General features: G+C 45.8%; 1 protein-coding gene across 5 annotated transcripts in view; it reads left to right on the top strand.

The window, feature by feature from the left end:
- KCNIP1 (potassium voltage-gated channel interacting protein 1) overlaps nt 1–18,103 on the top strand; it is a 265,634-nt gene that overhangs the window by 65,538 nt on the left and 181,993 nt on the right. For 3 of the 5 annotated variants that reach the window (XM_048961108.1, XM_048961105.1, XM_048961112.1), the window contains exon 1: nt 14,742–15,034. The exons of the other annotated variants lie outside the window; for them this stretch is intronic. In XM_048961108.1, coding sequence (XP_048817065.1) covers nt 14,974–15,034 — 61 coding nt within the window. In that variant the 5' untranslated portion in view covers nt 14,742–14,973. Of the gene's footprint in view, nt 1–14,741; nt 15,035–18,103 lie in introns of those variants that run through there. 5 annotated transcript variants of the gene reach the window in all.

The following is an 18,103-nucleotide window of genomic DNA, read 5'->3' as shown; positions in this document are numbered from 1 at the left end:
CTGGGGGAAACGCTGGTGATGCTGTGGGATGGGCAGCAAGAACTGCTGCCAGTAGCCCCACAGCGCAACACAACCACTTGGTTCAGTGCTCCAAGTCCGGCAGCTACGCTGCACAAATTGCCGATGACAATTTGCTCCCCGACACTGATGCTGGGGCAGCAGGTGTCACATTGCAATAGGACAAGAGACCCCACGGGCACCGACCAACCTGGGGAGGGTTCCTCAAGAAGCATCTCCCCAGCTGCCAGCGTGAGGCATTGCCACGCTGCCTACCTGCACTGCTGCACGCGACTCTGCGCAAAGTCCCGTCTGCCTGCTCCCAGCAGGGTCAGGGTACGGCACAAGTGGCTCTGAGACGGCCGCTGAGAGCTGCGCTAGCAGCACCCAGAGCACGTTCCAGCTCCAAACTCGCCCTGTTGCGCTCCGGTCCTCGCACACACGCTCGGTCCGATGCCAGGCACGAACTGATCGGCTGGGCTGCCGCACCCGCGTTGCAGCAGGGTGGGCTGAGCAGTCACAATCCACCGCACAGCGATGTCACAAAGGATCACTTGGCCCTGTTGCCAGTCCCCACCTTCACTCCGGGTCATCACCACCCGTCCCACAGTGATGCCGTCATCCATGGCTTGGTCATCACAATGAGCCTCACCTGCTGCACGTGTGCCAGCAGCACTCAAGCCCCAGCAGATGTTTCTGGGCCTTCCCCTGCACCTCTGCTTGTTCCATTCCATTCACATCTCATGCGCTTGCCATCAGTGTTTCACACCAATCCCCGGCGCCTGGGACACATCTTCTCACGGTCCCCATCGGGTTGCTCAGGCCATGGCACGCAGCCCCAGGCATGTACAACAGGAAGGTTTATTCAGTAAAAGGTCACTTTTACTTTTCACTTTCTGAGAGAAAAACCTTTTCTCTCCGAGAGTGGTCAGGCACTGGAATGGCTGCCCAGGGAGGTGGTGGAGTTGCCGTCCGTGGCAGTGTTCAAGAGGCGTCTGGATGAGGAGCTACAAGATCTGGTTTAATGCTTGTGGAAGCAGTGGTAATGAGGAGACAGTTGGACTGGATGATCTTATAGTCGTTTCCAACCTTGTGATTCTGTGATTCTATGATTCTATGACTTGTCTGTTGGAGACAAACTCAGCTATTTGGAAAGGGTGGGAGCCTCAATCCGAGCTTGTTGGCTTTGTGCTTTGTATCCATCTTCTGTTTCACAAGCCCTGGAATCTGTCAGTTAGAAATGCAGTTATCTGGGGAAAAGCAATTTGCTGTAAAAAGAAATTTTGTCTGTTTATTTAAGGAATAATGTCAGCCTTGCTACCTGCAGCCCTCCCGTGTTCCTGATAAAATCACAGAGCTATGCTGCACATTGGGCAGGTCCTTATCTCAGTCAGATGAATATTTGTCACTGTTTTCTTGAAGGTCTTAACATTTGTTCTCAGAAAGTTTCCAGCTGGATTTCAGAACACAGCTGAGATGCATGATACAACCTGTCTAAGCTTGCTGAGTAGTTTTTTTTCAGAGGTAAGATGAAGTACTTTTAGTTTTTCACTTTGTGACAGATTATCAAAGAAACAAATGCTGGTTTTAGTTCTTGTAAATGCGGCAGGCTTTGTTGTTGTGTGTGTGCAGTGAAGAATGCAAGGTTCTGTCTGTTATTTACGTGTTGATGCTTTCGGCTCAGACTGATGGGTGTTGTGAGAAGTAACCCAGCACATGCCTACTGCATAGCAAGCCAAGCTGGAGAAAAAGCAGGTGGCAGCTTTGGAGCCCGAGTAACAGCCCATCTGCAGGAGCAGTCCTATCCTGATGGGCATGTTGATCCCAGCATCCCAAGGCCTACAGCAGTCACCAGCTCATAACCAGCAAGTCCAGATATTTTACAGTTAAATCACTGATAAGCTTCAGTACTACAGAAAAGCTAAGTTCTGTTGGTCAGCTCGCTGGCTTACTCAGCAGCTCATCAATAGTGGAATAAATGTAGGCTGCAGCACTTAACTAGATTGTAGGAAATTGATATTGCCGGCAAAAAATAGCAAATGAAAGGGAAGTATTAATTGCAGGAAATAATTGCGGTACGTCTGAGGTTGCATTTTATCTACCTCAAAGCAGTGCTGGAGCTGTGATATAACATCTATTTAGTCTTTTCACCTCTCGAGGGAAACAATTAGAAAACATTACAATAAAAATAGTTCTTTGAAATTTTGGTGTCATGGTCATTACATATAATGAAATATTCACTATCATTTTATGTTTGCATGCACTTGGGAGGAAAAATAGGGCTTCTTGTAGCATTACTGCTGGTCAGGGCTGTATTCCTTGGGAAGAGAGGTGCCTGTGGATGGCAGTCTTTGGCTTGGGATCTGGAGGGGCTGGAGGCGGCAGCTCTCAGTGCTCCAATACTGTCTCAGGCAGCCAAGAAAAACAGTGCTTCGTGCATGAGGAGCCTCCTACACTGAGAAGGGCAAAGCAGGTCACATCAGAGCCCCGTATTTATGTGACCCAGCTAGGAGTGCTTTGCATTCCTGCTGTGTTCCTAGTTGACTTTGTCTATGTAGGGGCTCTATCCAGCTTTTGTGGCTGCATCCTTGCAGGCTCACTGGACAGACAATTGCATGTGGTGTGAAAGGGAGCTGCCTGCCATGTGGCCACAGTGTTTCCTCTGCTTCTACAAGGAAAAGCAGATTTTGCCCACTCAGATCCCCTTTCAGGTAGTTCAAGACTGGAACATCATCTCCGTAGGGGAAGAAGTCCCCCTCATCCACCCATAAAGAAGAGTTTTATTCACTTTCTCTCCCGAACCACATTCATGTGAATTGTCCTATGGGCTGTATTTCCAATGCACAATTAACCTGAGCCATCCCCACTTGTATTAATTACTATAGAATTAATTTAGCTTGTGTGAGAGTTGCTACACCACAGACTCATGTTTGAGTCATGCTGTGTAAATACATCAGCAGCTGGTGAGTTGTGTTAACACGAACTCCTGGTTGTAATCCCCAGCAGCTAATAAAACTCTGTTCCAGGCATGGAAATTAAAGGGGATTTTAGGCATCCTTTGGAATTGAAGTAGTGCTAAGTGTGGTTTGTAGCTCCAATTGAAAAGCAGCTCTCCAATACATTGCTGCTCAGGTGGGGCTGCAGAGGGGCTGCCAGCACTGTGCTGCCCTGTGGGGTGGCTGCAGTTGGGGTGGGGAGAGCCAGCCTGGTACTGAAAGAGCCATTCCCTGCTGTGCTAAGTCAATAAGACAAAAAAAATGCTGGTTTGGAGTTTAGGGGAAAAAAAAGTCTCCAATTCTTTGAGCCCTTTATCACTAAAGCTTCCCATTCTGCTATTTAAGCTACTGCATCATAGATGTTTCTTCAGCACGTCCTTTCACATTGTTGCTCCCTCTGGTCAGTTTGCTCCAGATTCCCACATCTCACTTCTTTAATAAAGACGTAAGTTTAAAGAGAATAGTTATGAGGCATTTTCTTAGCACACCATAGGCTCAAAATGCTGTCTTTTTTATCTATTAAAAATTGAAAAACACTTTTATTTATTTTTATTTCAGTAGTTTTTTAGTTTGTCTCTTCTGGAGTGAAGTTCTTGTTCTCTTGGCTTCAGAAGCACCAGCCAAAAGCTCTTTTTGAAAGTACCCGACTCGTGGAATTGTAATTAGTGTGGGAAGGATAAACGCCATTCACTACAGAATGCATTCAAGTTTCTACCCAGAAATTGCTCTGCACCTTTGAGTTATAGATAACCACATATTTTAAAGGGTAGCTCACTGATCTCTTTATTTTTTGAACCGTCAAGAAAATTCAAACTCCAATAACAGCTTCACAAAGGTTTGGGTGAGTGGAGGCATCAGATCTAATTACAACAGAAGGATCAGAGGATCAAAGAACAAGGCTGAGCACAATGTAGAAAATTACTACAAAGGAAAGCTTGGAGTAAGAAAAGAAGATTGAAGAAGTCAAATAACTTGAGATTTTTCAGATACAAAAGGAACAAGAGGTGAGTGAAAAATTCAGCAGGCCTGCAAGAAGTGATTTATTGACAAAAGCAGCGGACACTTCCAAGAAGGATTTGATGAATTCTCAGCCTTGGTGCTCACCTGGCAAGGTGGAAGTCAGAAGCTGGAATGATAGAAGTCTCCCATGAGGAGGGGAGGAAATGCTGGAGGAAGTGATACTCAGCCAGGATCAGCCAGAAAGCACCAAGCTGTGATGGCTACAGTGAGCTGCAGTAAAAGCTTCAGAAGAGGCAACTGCATCCTCTGCACCTCCTTGTCATGAAGCAATGCTTCATTAACTTCAAGGGGACCAAAGAATCAAACCATTTAAAAAGAAGTGTTTAAATACTTTTCTCCTGATTTTCTTTTGTTTGGTGTCTGCTCTCTCTCTTCCCGTCCACAACTTCACTATTTTGAGCTGTTGCCATTTGTTGGCCCTTCTGATTGCTCCTTCCCTCTGCTGCCTTTGGTCCTTCTTGACTTCCAGTTGTATTGCTGCCTGACTGTGGGTGAGGAGTATGGCAGGGGCATGTAGTTGAGGTCTCTGCCCTCACTGCTCCTGACTTCCTATAACTTCATCCAACAGAGAGATTTTCTGCTCATCACCAAAGCAGTGAGCCCTTTTTCAGGTGCATGCATTACATGGTTCACTGCATCTTATATATGACATCCCTTTCTAAAAGCTGTTGCTGTTGGTCTGGGTGTACTGATAGCGTGATTCAAAATGCATGTTTTGCTGCAGACCTCCCTTGCCTCTGTCTGGACCTGTCATTGTCACCTGTGAATACTTACATTATGCTAATCCACATTGTGTTCATATGTTTAGTGTTAATTAACATAAGCAAGGTTGCTGAATGCTGTAATTTAAATGCTAGGCACAGCTATTTTGCCTGTGACAAGAACGGATGAAAAATAATTTTCACAAATGTTTCTAATCAAGAAACAATGGAGAAATTGTTTCTGAACAGCTTAATAACAAGCAGAACGTGAGTCCCAGCATTTTAGATTTATGGTGCATTGCTTCACTAACTAGCAGCGATTTGCAGCTGGAAAGGTTTGCTTATTTGCCAACATGAAAAGAAATAAAATGATGAGGAATGCTTTTCATTATGCTTTTTTTTTTTCTTTTTTCTTCTGCTATAAAATGCATCATGTTGTAGCTTTGTAACATCCATCCATTGAGCTGCCCTGCAAAGCACAGATGAGTAGGACAGCCCCTTTGGAGTTGGTTTTATCTCCAATTCAGCTAAGCCCTGATATGGTCGTGCTCCAGGACATCCCAGCACCTCATCTCAGGTGCTTCCTCTGTGCCTGTCTACCACTGAGTTTGCAGCTTGAGAAGGGTTTGGGAGAGCTGTCTTTAACATTGCAGAGATTCATTTCAGTGAACACTGAATTCCATGCAGAGGTGAAAGATTTAAAACCGGTTCCCTGGGTAGGGGAACATTCAGCAATGCCCCGTGCTGAGCTGCTGGAGCAGGGCACAGGAGGGGACAGGACAGGAGGTCTCGTGGTTGGTCTCGGAAGACAGCAGGTAGAAGCAGCTCAGCGGTTGAAGAATGGTGGTTCAGAAACTAGGAGAGCTAAGAGCTTGTTTTGTTACCCACAGATGTGCTTAGGGTCAGTGTTGTACTTTCATGAAGTTCCAGAATATGTTTGATGCTTGTTCAAATTTCAGTGCTTTATGAACGTGTCACTGCGACTTTCTCCAAAATCCCTTCTGATAGAAGATGGTCAGTCCTGGTGTGCAAGGGATCTTCTCCTTTTTCTTTCCTTTCTTCTTTTTTCCCCTCCTTCCCTTCCCATGTGTGTCTGTTTGGAGTGTCAGCCCCACTTTAGAAGGACAGGAGAGGTCAGATTCGTTGAGCCTCAGATCTGTGTTCCTGGAGTGATCTGATATCCAGAGCAGGAACAAAGACTGACTTGATTTTTGCTGCTGCATGTTAAAGCAGTGAGGCCAGGGACTCCTCTAATGTCTGGAGCAGTAGAACTACAATCCCCCATTTTTTTTTCTGTATGCTGTTAGGTGAAGTCAGAAGTTTTTTTTTTTATCTTTCTGTGCAGAAGGGCAGGAAAGTGTGAGACTTCCAAATAAATCTAGACTCATCGAAGAGAGTTGATACTATATATTTCAAATGGCCCTGTAGCCTGAAAGTCAAAGGGAGAATGGTGTCCTCCGTATCAGTGTGCTGTGTTTGCTCAGGTGGGGTTTGCATGTTGCATTATAACTGCTGGTGTTGACATTCACTGCCTCCATGTACAGCCCAACACGTGTGGGGGGCTGTGCAAGGGGATCTTGATGAAGCAGGGGGGGCAGGGAAGCAGTGTCTAGGGTCTCAGCTGCCCTTGGGACCCCCAGAGCTGAGCACATACTGCAGGTCTTCAATTTGGCTGCTTTCTGCCAAGGTTTTTTATCTTAAATGAATGAAATCTTGATGACAATTTTCATAGCTCACAAAAGAGGATTACTGAAGATCTGTTTCCTTTAGATTTGATGATTTTTTTTGCTGTCATCCTGTTGGCGAGAATTGAATCTGAAACAAGCAGTAAGTCTTCTGCTGACAGGACCTGGAAAGGAAATCATGGGCTGCCTGGAAATTAGTGGTCTGCACCTGATGAGAAGTCGTTCATCAGCTTCAGCAGAAAGTTGCCAATGCTGCAGGTCTCTGGTTCTTAAGGTACCCTTCACATTATGACAGAGGCTGACTGAATATCAGCATTCAGATGCTGAGTCCGTTTGCTTTGGTTGAGGTTATTGCATGCAGCAGCCTGCTGCCAGCAGTGGGACTTGGTGCTGTGCCCACCCTGCCATTTGTACCTCTTGAAATGGAATATGCATAACTAGTTAATGAGAGCAGAGAATATCTTGGCTGCATTATTGGACAGAATTTGATGGTACCTATCAGTGATGTGAATCAGGGAGTGCTTCAGCCTTCAAGTTGTAGTAGTAGTAACTCAGACCAGCAGTCAGCACTGCAGGAGCACATGCATCCCTTTATAGGAAGCATTCTTCATATGCTGTAACCTTAATGTGGATTCTCTTGCTTAAACAAAGTTACAGCAGAGTTATAGATGGAAATAAACATCAGAAGTGTATGGAGCAGCACATTATCAGGGCACTGTGGTTACTGCCCCAACCAGGTGATAATTCTGCATGATGCACTCACCTCCAAACTTGTCACAGTTGTTTGTGCCTTTGCTGCTTTTCACATCTTCACTTTGTAGTTGTGCCATGTAGTACTGCACCTGAATTTACATGAGAACGAGCTCGTCTTCCCCAAACCATGCTTTTCCTTGGTTGGAAGGCCTGCTGCTCCTCTGCATCGCTTGCTGAGCCGGGCAGCAACATGGGCAGCCCTTGCAGGGCCAGCAAGCAGCCCCAGGGCTCGGGCAGCATCCTTGGCGTGTGCTGGAGTGCTGCTGCTGGGCTTTGGCTTCTGTTATGATTTCAAGAATCCTGAAAACATGTGTTGGAGGGGGAAAATATCAGTGAGTTTAGCTGCTTGGGAGCTACCTGAAATAATAATTTATTTATTTGTTGCCATGAAAGCCTCTGTGGAGCACAAAGCCTGTTTTGTCCATGGGTCCCATAGTAAGGAGGCTCCAATCTGCAGGTCCCACTATTACACCACTTGGTCACCACTAATCCCGCTTTATTTACATTTACTTATAAATTCTGTTTTTGATGCTATTCGGTCTTCATTTTAATTTTGTGAATGGTTCCAGTGTATTAACCTCTGGCAGTAATCACTGTGCATATCACAGACCTTGAGGTTTCCATAGGGACAATGTGATTCCCCGTGATTGCTTGCACAGATACTGGGAAACCACTGCCCTGCTCACATTTGGTATTGGCTCTTAGGCTGTGTTAAGGACTGCTGGAGCAGCAGCAGGGAATGGGGCGTAATCTGCCTTTAGTTATATGTTTGGGGCAGACAGCAAGTCCTGTCTTCAGAGCCTGTTTGTGCCCAGTAGGGTCTGCTCCATCTCACTGATGTAGTTCAGTACAGTCTAGCAGTGAATCCAAATATTCCCAGGCGATGTGCTCGGCTGGGGTTAACATACTGGGGGGGTCTTTGTACAGAAAACAATTGCTTTCCTGCAAGCAGTCTGTGGAGGTGGAGCATCAGAAGGTGTGCATTCACAGGATGGGAAATTAACAGTCATAGAGCTGTCTGCTCAGTGCACAGGGTGTTGTGAGTCTGGGAGGTGCTGATGCTCATCTTAATGAAACTTGCCAAACTAATCTCCATTTTAATGGATTATTTGCAATGGCTGCAAACAGCAAGCTGTAGTGGAATATGCCCATCGTGTTTTTTTCTAGCAGAGAAGATTGCAGTGTAGAACATGAAAATTATGAATCTTCAATACAGACTCCTGCTTCTAAAGTTATGAAATGATGCAATGAGCGCTGTATGTCGTCTCAGTTAAAGCGTACTGCTGTTAATGACTGGAAAACAAAAGTTGTGACTTGGAGAGCATGTCCCAGCAGGACCCCACCAGGAATGCCCTCGCACATCCAGAATGCAGCTGCTCAACTGTACGAACAGAGCACTGTCTTATTCAGCCTGCTTTGCACGGATGTGATTTAACCTGACAGAAGCTGAGCTTACCTAGAGCTGTCTAATGGCTGCTCTTGCTCTCTGTTACAAGACCCTATGATGGGAGGTGAAGTGCAAACCAAAAATAGCTGATGAAATTTCCCCCTTGGTTACGCAGTGGTATGTGCATCTGTTCAATGACCTGAATTATATGTGGTTAGTTTGGCACAATTCTTTGAAGTGCACGAAAGCAAAACGAAGGGAGAGACCCCAACATCTGAACATCTGCGCTTCCCTCTTTTCCTCCCTGGTGTGAACTCAGTAGGAATGTTTGGAGTCAATTTCTTAGCAGTCATCTCTGGAAATACAAAATAACTAAGAATTGCTTTGTCTTGTTGTTTGTTTGTTTTTGTTTTTTGTTCAGTGAGACCCCCTTTGATCATTATCATAAGAAAGAAATGAAACCAGTCGTTAACTCAGATTGACATTTCTTGTTCACATTCTTTATACCATTCTGACATATTCTCTTTAATGCTCCTGGGCACAGTGCAGCTCACTTATTCTGTACGTTAGCCTGGCATGAGTGAGGGAGCACACGTGTGTCCCATGCTGGCGCTGGCATTCCCAGCTGCTCTCAGAGCTGTCCTTGTCATCATGTGCACAGCTAGGACACATTTCCCCAGGGCCTTTTTCTGTCTGGTCACAGTGCACGTTGCTGTGAGCTTGTTAGTTTAGCTCTGCACGTCCTCTGTGCTATTCTCAGAGGCTGTTGATGCAAAAGAAAGGCTTGTAGGTTAAGAGATAAGGATTGTTTACTGAGTTTTGGTTCTGTGCATGCACCTCATACCTGGTGTTGGTTTCTCCTTGCAGAATTTCTAGTGGCAGAACACGTGATTGCAGCCCTCAGTGCTGCCAGAGATGCCACTGTAGTTACTGTGGTTCCCTTGCACTGGGCTGTCTCAGGCAGACTGCTGGAACGTGGCAGGGTGCAGCTTGGTTGTCTGCAGGGAGGGAATATGGGTCATCGGTCTGTGGCATTTTCTGCTATGCCGACTGCCAGAATTCCCTTAAAAAGCCCTCTCCTCATTCCCTGTGTAGGAGAGGCTTTGATACATTGTGTTTATGTTCACATACTGCTTTTCAAAGCACAGGAGCTCCTGTTGGCATGGCGCAGGGCTGTCCTGGCGCCCAGAATCTATGCGGCAGCACAACTCTGTCCCCATCCCTCGGGGTCTCCAGCTTCAGACAGCCATGCATTTCTCCTTTATGAACTTTATAATTTTGAAAGGCAAGACTGCACTTGGCACAAAGTTCAAGCGTATTTCATGGGATAATACATGATTTTCATTACTGAAATGTGAGCTTTTTCATCCCCAGACATTGCCATAGTGGGATCTCAAGAAAGAAAGGTTGCAGTTCTGCCCCAAAATGCTCTTCTGCACGCTGCCCTGGCTCAGGTGCACTAACCTTTGGAGCACTCCTGCCCCACAGCCTTGTTTTGGGACTGACCCTGGGCCTTCTCTCCCCAGGCAGATTCTTTCGTGACACTCCCCAGCTCCTGGCTGCTGCCTGCACAGCGCTTGGCTCCATCTCCTGCTGCTGGAGCAGCTCAGGGCCCTGCCTGGCTCTCCCCTCCCAGCCCCCGGCTCTCATCTCCTGCTTTGTTGATATTTTTCTGCAAATGTTCTCCCTCAGCTCATAGAAGAAACAATCCAGCCGAAGACAGAAAACAGTATCCGCCTCGTGTTGTGTTGAAGTTGTCACTAGAGATGTGAAGTGTTCCCTCCCTGAGCTCTCAGCTATCTGTTTTCAAGTGTGACGTCCTTAGGGCAAGCGCTAGGTCTGCTCTGTGGAGTCCTGCTCAGTTTTATTACTAAACCAAAGATGAACCATCAGACAGTAATGCAGTTTTATTTCCAGCTCTCGCTGCGCTGACTCATATAGGCAGAACAAGACCTCCATCTTTCTTTTTCCTTTTCTTGGAGTGCACAGATGTCTGTGTGTGGGCAGTCTCTCTCAATGTTCTCCAGGAGGATGGACAGAGCAGCACAGCAATGCCTGACCCTGTGTTTCAGGAGGGGCTGCTGCTCCAGCCTGGGGTGCCACATGCCAGCCCTGTGCTGCTGTGCTCAGGAGAGCATCCCTCACTGCTCTGAGCCTTCACTGCTCTGACCCCAGCACCTCACTCCTTGTTCCCCACTTGGTGACACGGAGTGACATTGGCCTTTATTTGGTTTGGTTTCGTATATCTGTCTATGCTATAAACTGGAAAGCAAGTAGCGTCCTAACATTCTGATTAATGCTGTCAGTGCTGTATTTGCATGACAATCTAGATGATCCCAAAGCTTCAAGTCTCATCTATTCCATCTGATTTCCCAGTTTTATTATTCACTGGCTTTCATATAATGAAAAATATATTTCCTGCAAAATGAAAGGGAGGACCTCTGCCTTTCGAGATCTGGCAAAACTAACTAGCATGAGAATTTGCTTTGGGTCCATAAAGGGGCAGTAATAAATCTTTTAATGGTCCTGTTCTGCCTTGTCCTTACTCAGAATAGAAAGGTTTCTTTGAAGACATCCTGGTGTATCATAATGGCTTGTGAGTGGAGAAGGAGGGGGTGAAATTAGGTTCTGCTCTTTTGGAGGAAAACATAAAAAAAACAAAAAAATCTGGGGAAAAATAAAAGAGAAACAAAAGCAAACCCACATGAGTGGTGAATTCCTTGTGAAAATCTGAAGTATGAAGACTTACTGTGTGTTCTTACAATGACAAAACAAAAAAAGCCAAGTGATGGACTCTAACGATCCCCAGACAATTTTTACAGGTATAGAGCAGCAAAACCAGCCTCAGCTTGGTCTCTTTGTCACCCAGCTGGTTTCCCTGTGGCACAGCAGATGATCCCATGCTGCTTGCATTTATCCCTGCAGGACTGTAAGATGGCTTTTTTTGCTCGGTGGGAGGACTTCCCTTAGCTGTCTGTATTCCTGCTTCAAGCTGGGACAATTTCAGGGAATTAATGATGCGTATTCATCATAAGCAAACACACCTTATATGCACAGGTTAGTGTAGTTGAAACCTGAGCAGGCTTATCAAGGAATTATTCCCAAGGAGCTCCTGTTAGGACCTGGGGCCAGGCAGTGCACATGGCAGCGGTGTTCAGGCACAGACAGCTGAGGACAGCAATGGGTTAAAAATTTGCTAAGCAACAGAAACTCTCATTTCATTTTCTTAGAAAAGGAACATTTTTCCTCTTGGCTTGGGATTATTATTTTTTTTCTCCTAGCTAGCCAGTTCTCTACATCTTTTGTTTTAAAAATCAGAGCTGGAAGAAAGGGCAAGGGCTGTGGGCAGTGCCCATAGTGCACAGCTAGTGTGCAAGGGGAGTTCTGTGCTTCCTCAGTGTCTGCACTGGGGAGGAATGATGGGCATGGCCACTTGGGTCTCAGAATAGCCAGGAGAGAGAAGGAGTTGGTAATGCTAATTGAGCCTTTTTCAAACAGAGCCTACCTGGGAGCACTCCAGGTGGATTGCTGCAGGATGAAGGACAAGGGCTTGCCATAAGCCATCACTTTTTGATTTTGCGTTACTATTAGACGAATGCTCAGTGCTGTCCTTCAGGAGACAAAATAAACAACAACAAAACAAAACACAACAAACATTAGAATGAATTTCACTAATGTCATAGCTTTTAAAATCTGGGTACTTTTGAGACTTTTCCTTGCTAGTCTTAAACATGGGTGCTGTAGCTTTGCTTTACAGAGAGAAGATGGCTGATAACTCACAGGCACAGTGGGGCACAGTGCCTTGGGAAGGTATTTCAGACTGTTCAAGATCCACATTGCTGCATGCCGAACAAAACCACCTTCTGCTGTAGGGTGCCTCATAATGGCAAAGTGATGGAATGAGGTTTAATTACTAGTAGACAGCAGTGATAATTCGCAGCATGGGACTTACAGATGTGGTGTGAGGGATTAGAACCCAGGCTTCTGGTCCTTGTAGATGGCCTTGTAGAGGTAACCATCAGCATCTCTTGCACCCCCAGCAAGTAATACCTTTTAGCCTGATAGATCTGGATGGTCATCTTCAGGGAAAGGAAATTCCTGCCTGCAGTGTCACATACACTAATTCATTATTGTTTACAACTCTTCTGTTCCTCGGAGATCCTGGTTTTTGGCTGTGAGAGAAAGCATCTGCTGGTGAACTTGTGGTCTGGGACTCTGTACTCTTTGCCCAGACTCACATACAGCTCTTCCTCTCGTTCCTGTTTTGCATATTTTAGTCATATAAAGAGAAATGCACGCAGTGCGTGATTCCCATGATTTCACAGGGATCTGTCAATGCTGGCTCCTAGCCGAGACAAGCCGTTCTTCCCTTCAAGTCTCAAAGACTTGAAAAAGACCAAATATCCACGCATGCCCTCTGACTCCATATACCGTGCTGCTTCAGGTTAACAGTAATGCAGCATCAGGAATGCAGTTTTGTCTTCCCAATTTCCTTTTTCCTATGTATCTCCCATTGTGATCAGCCACATCCATGCCCAAAAGTAGCACAGGGGGCACAGACCCCCCTGCACTGCAGTACCCCCTCATTGCTCCTGTTTGGCATGGAGCTGATAGAGCCAGACACCAGGTGCTGAGCAGCTGCTGCCATGTGAGGATGCATCTCCCAAATTCTCTGGTCATCCTCCGGCCTTTCTTGTGAGCAAAAAGCACAAGAGTGGTGGTTTTCCATGTGCATACTGCAAGCTGTCTCATATATTAATATGTAGGTGCAAATAAAATACTAATCAAATAGATGCTATAGGTATTTGGATAAAAAAGTGTTTAATCTCAGAGTTCTTCAGAGCTTGGAGATGAGTGCAGCCTGAGGCTGGGGAAGGCACTTTGCTGGAGCCTGGGGGCAGGGGGGACCCAGGGCAGTGCCTCACCTGCCAGGAGCTTCATACCCACCTGCAAGCTGCTATGTGTGAGTTCAGAACATTGGCACTGTGTTACCACAGTATGCTTTAAAAAATGCTGTATTTTGAGTTATAAAATGGAAAAAGAAAACGCATTATGCATAACACCATAGCCTGTTGCAAGTAGTTAAGCTGATTGAGCACCGTTTGCTGGTATGCATAGGAGATACAAAGGCACCTCTGTGTGCCAACACTGCTCCGCTGGCCGGCTGTGAGCAGGGGAAGATCCAGGGCTGTGCTACAGGAAAGCAGGGCTTGGCAGCTTCTGATTTCTGGGGCTCTGGAAAATGGATTTGATGAAATTGTTCTCCTAAGTTAGAGGAAAGCTGAAGAAACCTGTTGTGGTGCTTTGGTCTCCAGTGTGTGAATGAGGCTCTTCAGATAAAAGCAGTGTTTGCGCAGATGCTGCCTTAATTGAAGTCCCTGTGAGCAAACAGCAAATTAATTCTGCCTTCCTGACTTTAACTCCTTCTGTGCCTCAGCACTTGTCGTTTCCACCTGCCAGGAAAAATAACAAAGTGTGCCATGGATATGTTGAAATATGAAATATGAAGAAAGCAGAGAGAGTTGTCCAACATCCTTTGAGCCATCAAATGTTTGCAGGGTTTTGTTCATCACTTTGCAGCTTTCGTGTCCCCAGAAAGGATGCGTACATACTTGCAGGAAAATGAGTTATTGATAACAGTCTCGTAAATGCCTCTGCTGTGTGAGCGAGCACTCCAAGGGCTCAGGGTTGTAGTGATATTTTTTACCCATTTTTCCTGTAACGCTTTATTTTCCCCCTGACTTCTGTGCTCGAGATGAACGTTAGGGATTGCAGTTTCCTACCTTTCTGTCAGCCTCCTGATGAGCAGGAGCATGCAGTCTGGGCAGTCGGGGCTTTGATGGCTCAGAAGCTCTCGTTTCTCACTCAGAAGATTCCCATTCATTCATTGGTGCTGTGCCCACAGCCCTGGCACCCCCCCGTGCCCCTCACCGTGCCTCGGACGCCAGCTTAGCATTCACTGGGAGCGACGCGCTGATGCTCCCCCTGTAGACCTCCAGGCTGCTGGTTGGAGCCATCAGGGAAGGGGAGGAAGAATTACCCTGTGTGTTTGTGTGGCTGTGCTCCAGTAAATATTTTGATGCATCTGCTGCCAGCTCTGGTCTAAGGGAATCTACCTAGCATTTAAATTTTGATGGGGAGCTGCTCTGAATAATAACAGTGCAGCCGGCTGTGAGTCAGTGCATGTGTGTTGACTAAAAAAAAAAAAAAGCCCTCAAAGCTTAACGCTTGCTGTACGCTGAGCTGCAGTGCTTCGCTTTTCCCTCCTCCTTTCTTCTCTTCTTTCTTCTCTTGACTTCCTCTGTTTTGTTTTGTTCTCGTGGGCATTTCGCATAGATTTTGTGCACTGGTGGTGGGAGGGAGGGGAGTGAGAAGGATCAAAACCAGCCCAGCCAAAATAAATCGTCCACGAGAACTCAGGAGTAGCGTTTGCAATGGGCGCTGTGATGGGTACGTTCTCCTCTCTACAAACGAAACAAAGAAGACCATCAAAAGGTAAGATCTGCTTTGCTTTTCCTGTCCCTTCTGTGTATTTGCTGCGATAAAAATTAGTATTAGGAAGGGAGGAGAAAATGAACGTGTGCCACTTGCAAGTGAGCCAGCAGTGTTTATGTGAGTTGTAATTTGTAGAGGAGAGGAGAGTGGGATGTGAGGTGGTGGAGGAAACGTGTGGGCACGAGGAAATTGCTGTGGAGGGGCTTTGGAGGAGAAAACCATCTGAAATCTTGTAATCCTTCGTGCAGGCATGGACGAGGAGGAGAAACTCAGTGGCTCCATATGCAGAGCTCTTACAGAAGAGACCTGTTTATTCCCAAATCCCATACTTTGTAAATCCACCGAGGAGGGAATAAAACGTAGATGCACGGCAAATTCTTCCCAATACCTTGTGGTTTCTTTCTCAGAAAGTATTGTTAGAGGCAATGTTGTATTTCAGTAATCTAACACCAAGTGTGCAGTGCTAATGATGTGTGTTTTATGAAGATTATCAAGAAGAAAAATATTAGGACATTTTTATAAGGAAAGCAAGGGTGGAAGCTCATGGAAAAAAATAATAGAGAAAGCAAGCAACAATCTTGGAGATTAAAATCCCTAAGATCCCTTAAATCCATAAATACTGGCTGCAGAACGCTGATTTTTCAGGCGGGCTGTTTTGTACAGTATTTGCCTAAGCTCTGCTCAGTTTCTTGCAGGGTTAATTCAAAAATTCTGTGGTGCTGCTGAGCAGAAAGTTGAAAGCACTGCTGGGGGCTCATTGGTACAATGCAGAATGAGTATTGTTTAGAGAGCATCAGGAAGAAAACATTGAAACTTTGGCAAGTCTGTCTGCTACTTGGGAAAATTCCCTGCCAGAACCTCTGCATTTAGCAGTATATCAGTATTTCTAGGATAGGTCTCTATTTCCACTGGATCTGATGCTCACTCATACGCATGCTTTTGAATTGAAAGTTGGCATGCATTTTCTATCAATTCAAAGGAAAAAAATATCATCTTTGGAAGTACAGAACTTCAAGTATACTTGCTGTAAAGAGAAAAATGGGGAGGACTGTGGAAGGTAATTAATTGAGCAAGCTTGTGAGCAAGTGTAAAATCTTGTAAATACAAGTTGTTGACCTGGTAGGGTAAAATTTTATGATAATGTGTGCATATGCATGGTTTGCAGTTTGTCTTTTTGTGTTATTCATCATACAGACATACTTATATGACTGTCTGGGATGTGTGATATTCGTTATGGTACAAGCAGAACTGTCTGACCACTGAGACCCTGAATCACACATGGAGCAGAGTGGTGCTGGGCACTGCCAGGTGGCACTGGTTGTGGTGGCAGTAGGCAGGGTCCCATTCACCTGATAGAAGTCTGGAGGCTGGGTCTGATTTGCACTGGGTGTAGATCATTTTTGGCTCAATGTGTCTGTTCTCCACTACATTGCTGTCTTCCGATTGGCTGCATTCCCTAAAGGATGGAAGAAATTGCTTTGCTGTAATTCACAGGCAGTAAAAATGCAGCGTCTGGTCACACGTTTTACCATCTAAAGTGGGATTCAATCTTGCTGATGCCTGCTGCTGGCTTTGATTGTTCAGCTATATTTATCAAATCTTGTGTTCCCAGAGTTGTCTCCTCTTGGCTCTGATGTGTTATCCAAGTGTTGCTGTCCGTTAGTAGGGTACTCAGTTGGAGAGAGTAAGTTGGAAGAAATCCCTTTGATTTTCTTGGATATTTCCAAGGCCAGCGAGGGATGTCATGCCTTCAGGTCACTGTTAATGTGGCAGGAAGGAGCACTGTGTACCACTGCTGGGCTGACTTCAGCCACTTGCAAATGTTCCTCGAGCAGTACTCCAAGGATTCCACCTGGTCTTTGCAGTCTGGCAGAGCTCTCACAGCACTGAGCAGAGGACAAGGTGCACGTTTGGCTCTGCCAAAACTTCTGTCTTCCTGGCTGTGAGGCACACTGCCTGCAGCACCCATGTTAGCTGTTCCATTTGGTAGTATTGTCTTCTATTGAGTGAAGTGCTTGCGATCTGTTTCATTATTAGATTATTTATTATCTCTGTTTGATTTTTAGTATTTCTGTGTGTTTATTTGGGTATTTCAGGATTAATATAAAAGCTAAGTCCTGCCAAAACAGGAGCTTGAAGAAATAGTAATGGGTCTAGATCCACACGCTGTGAATACACTATAATCTGTGTGCTCTTCCAAGGCATTGGAAAACAATTTGTACAGCCTTGTCTTGCCAAGCACCTTATACACAGATCTTAAGCTGCTTTGGTGTAATAAACTATAAGCAAAATCTGCACAAGTCTTTTGTTTTGAGAATTGGTAAAAGAAGCAGGCAATGTCTAAAGCCAGGATTTTCCTATCCATAAGTAAGGAGGTAGATGCTGACAGAGAGGGCTGAAGCTGAGCCCTTCATGGCTTGGTGCAGAAGATGTGGCTTGTATTTCTGCCCCTTGCACCTCACATGAAGCCAGAATCTGCCTTGAAGTGCAGAGCAGCAGTCTGCCAGGTGTAGGACCTTTTCCCTGGGAGTGAGCAGTGCTGTTTGTAGGAGGGATCACACTTTTGGCTTAGGCGTGAGTGCCCAGTGCAGTGTAACCTGGTGTTTTGTCTAGGCAGGTTGTGAGCCATGCAGCCTCTGCTTTCGGATAATGGTTTCTGTTTCCTAGATTTGTGTTCCTAGCAGCAAAACTTTCCCTGGTCTCTGGTGTGTTAGTCAGTGAGATAAGCCATTGGAAGCCGTGGTGATGTAGGGTAGTTCCATAGGTTGTTTGTACATTTCTTTACAAGTTATTTCCTCTGATTTCCTGAATTGATGGCATTTTAATTTCATTCCCTGTTGGGTTTCCTCTTGCCTGCCTCCTTCAGCTTCATGGTCTTGCCAAACAAAAGGTAGCACCTCGTCACTCCTGCCCTTACATCAGCTCAGCCATCCTGGGGAGCCAGTGGAGACAAACTGGCCCGAGCCAACATCATGTCCTCAGTGCTGGGATACTGCTGTCACCTTCCCAGCACACAGAAAAAAGGGTCTGGAGGCACCAGGGATGGTGAGAACCGCTGGGAGCTCAGTG

Source organism: Lagopus muta, chromosome 14 (assembly GCF_023343835.1).
Source record: "Lagopus muta isolate bLagMut1 chromosome 14, bLagMut1 primary, whole genome shotgun sequence".
Taxonomy (NCBI): domain Eukaryota; kingdom Metazoa; phylum Chordata; class Aves; order Galliformes; family Phasianidae; genus Lagopus; species Lagopus muta.
Note: the sequence above shows the minus strand (reverse complement) of the source record. Positions and strands in the feature narration are given on the sequence as shown.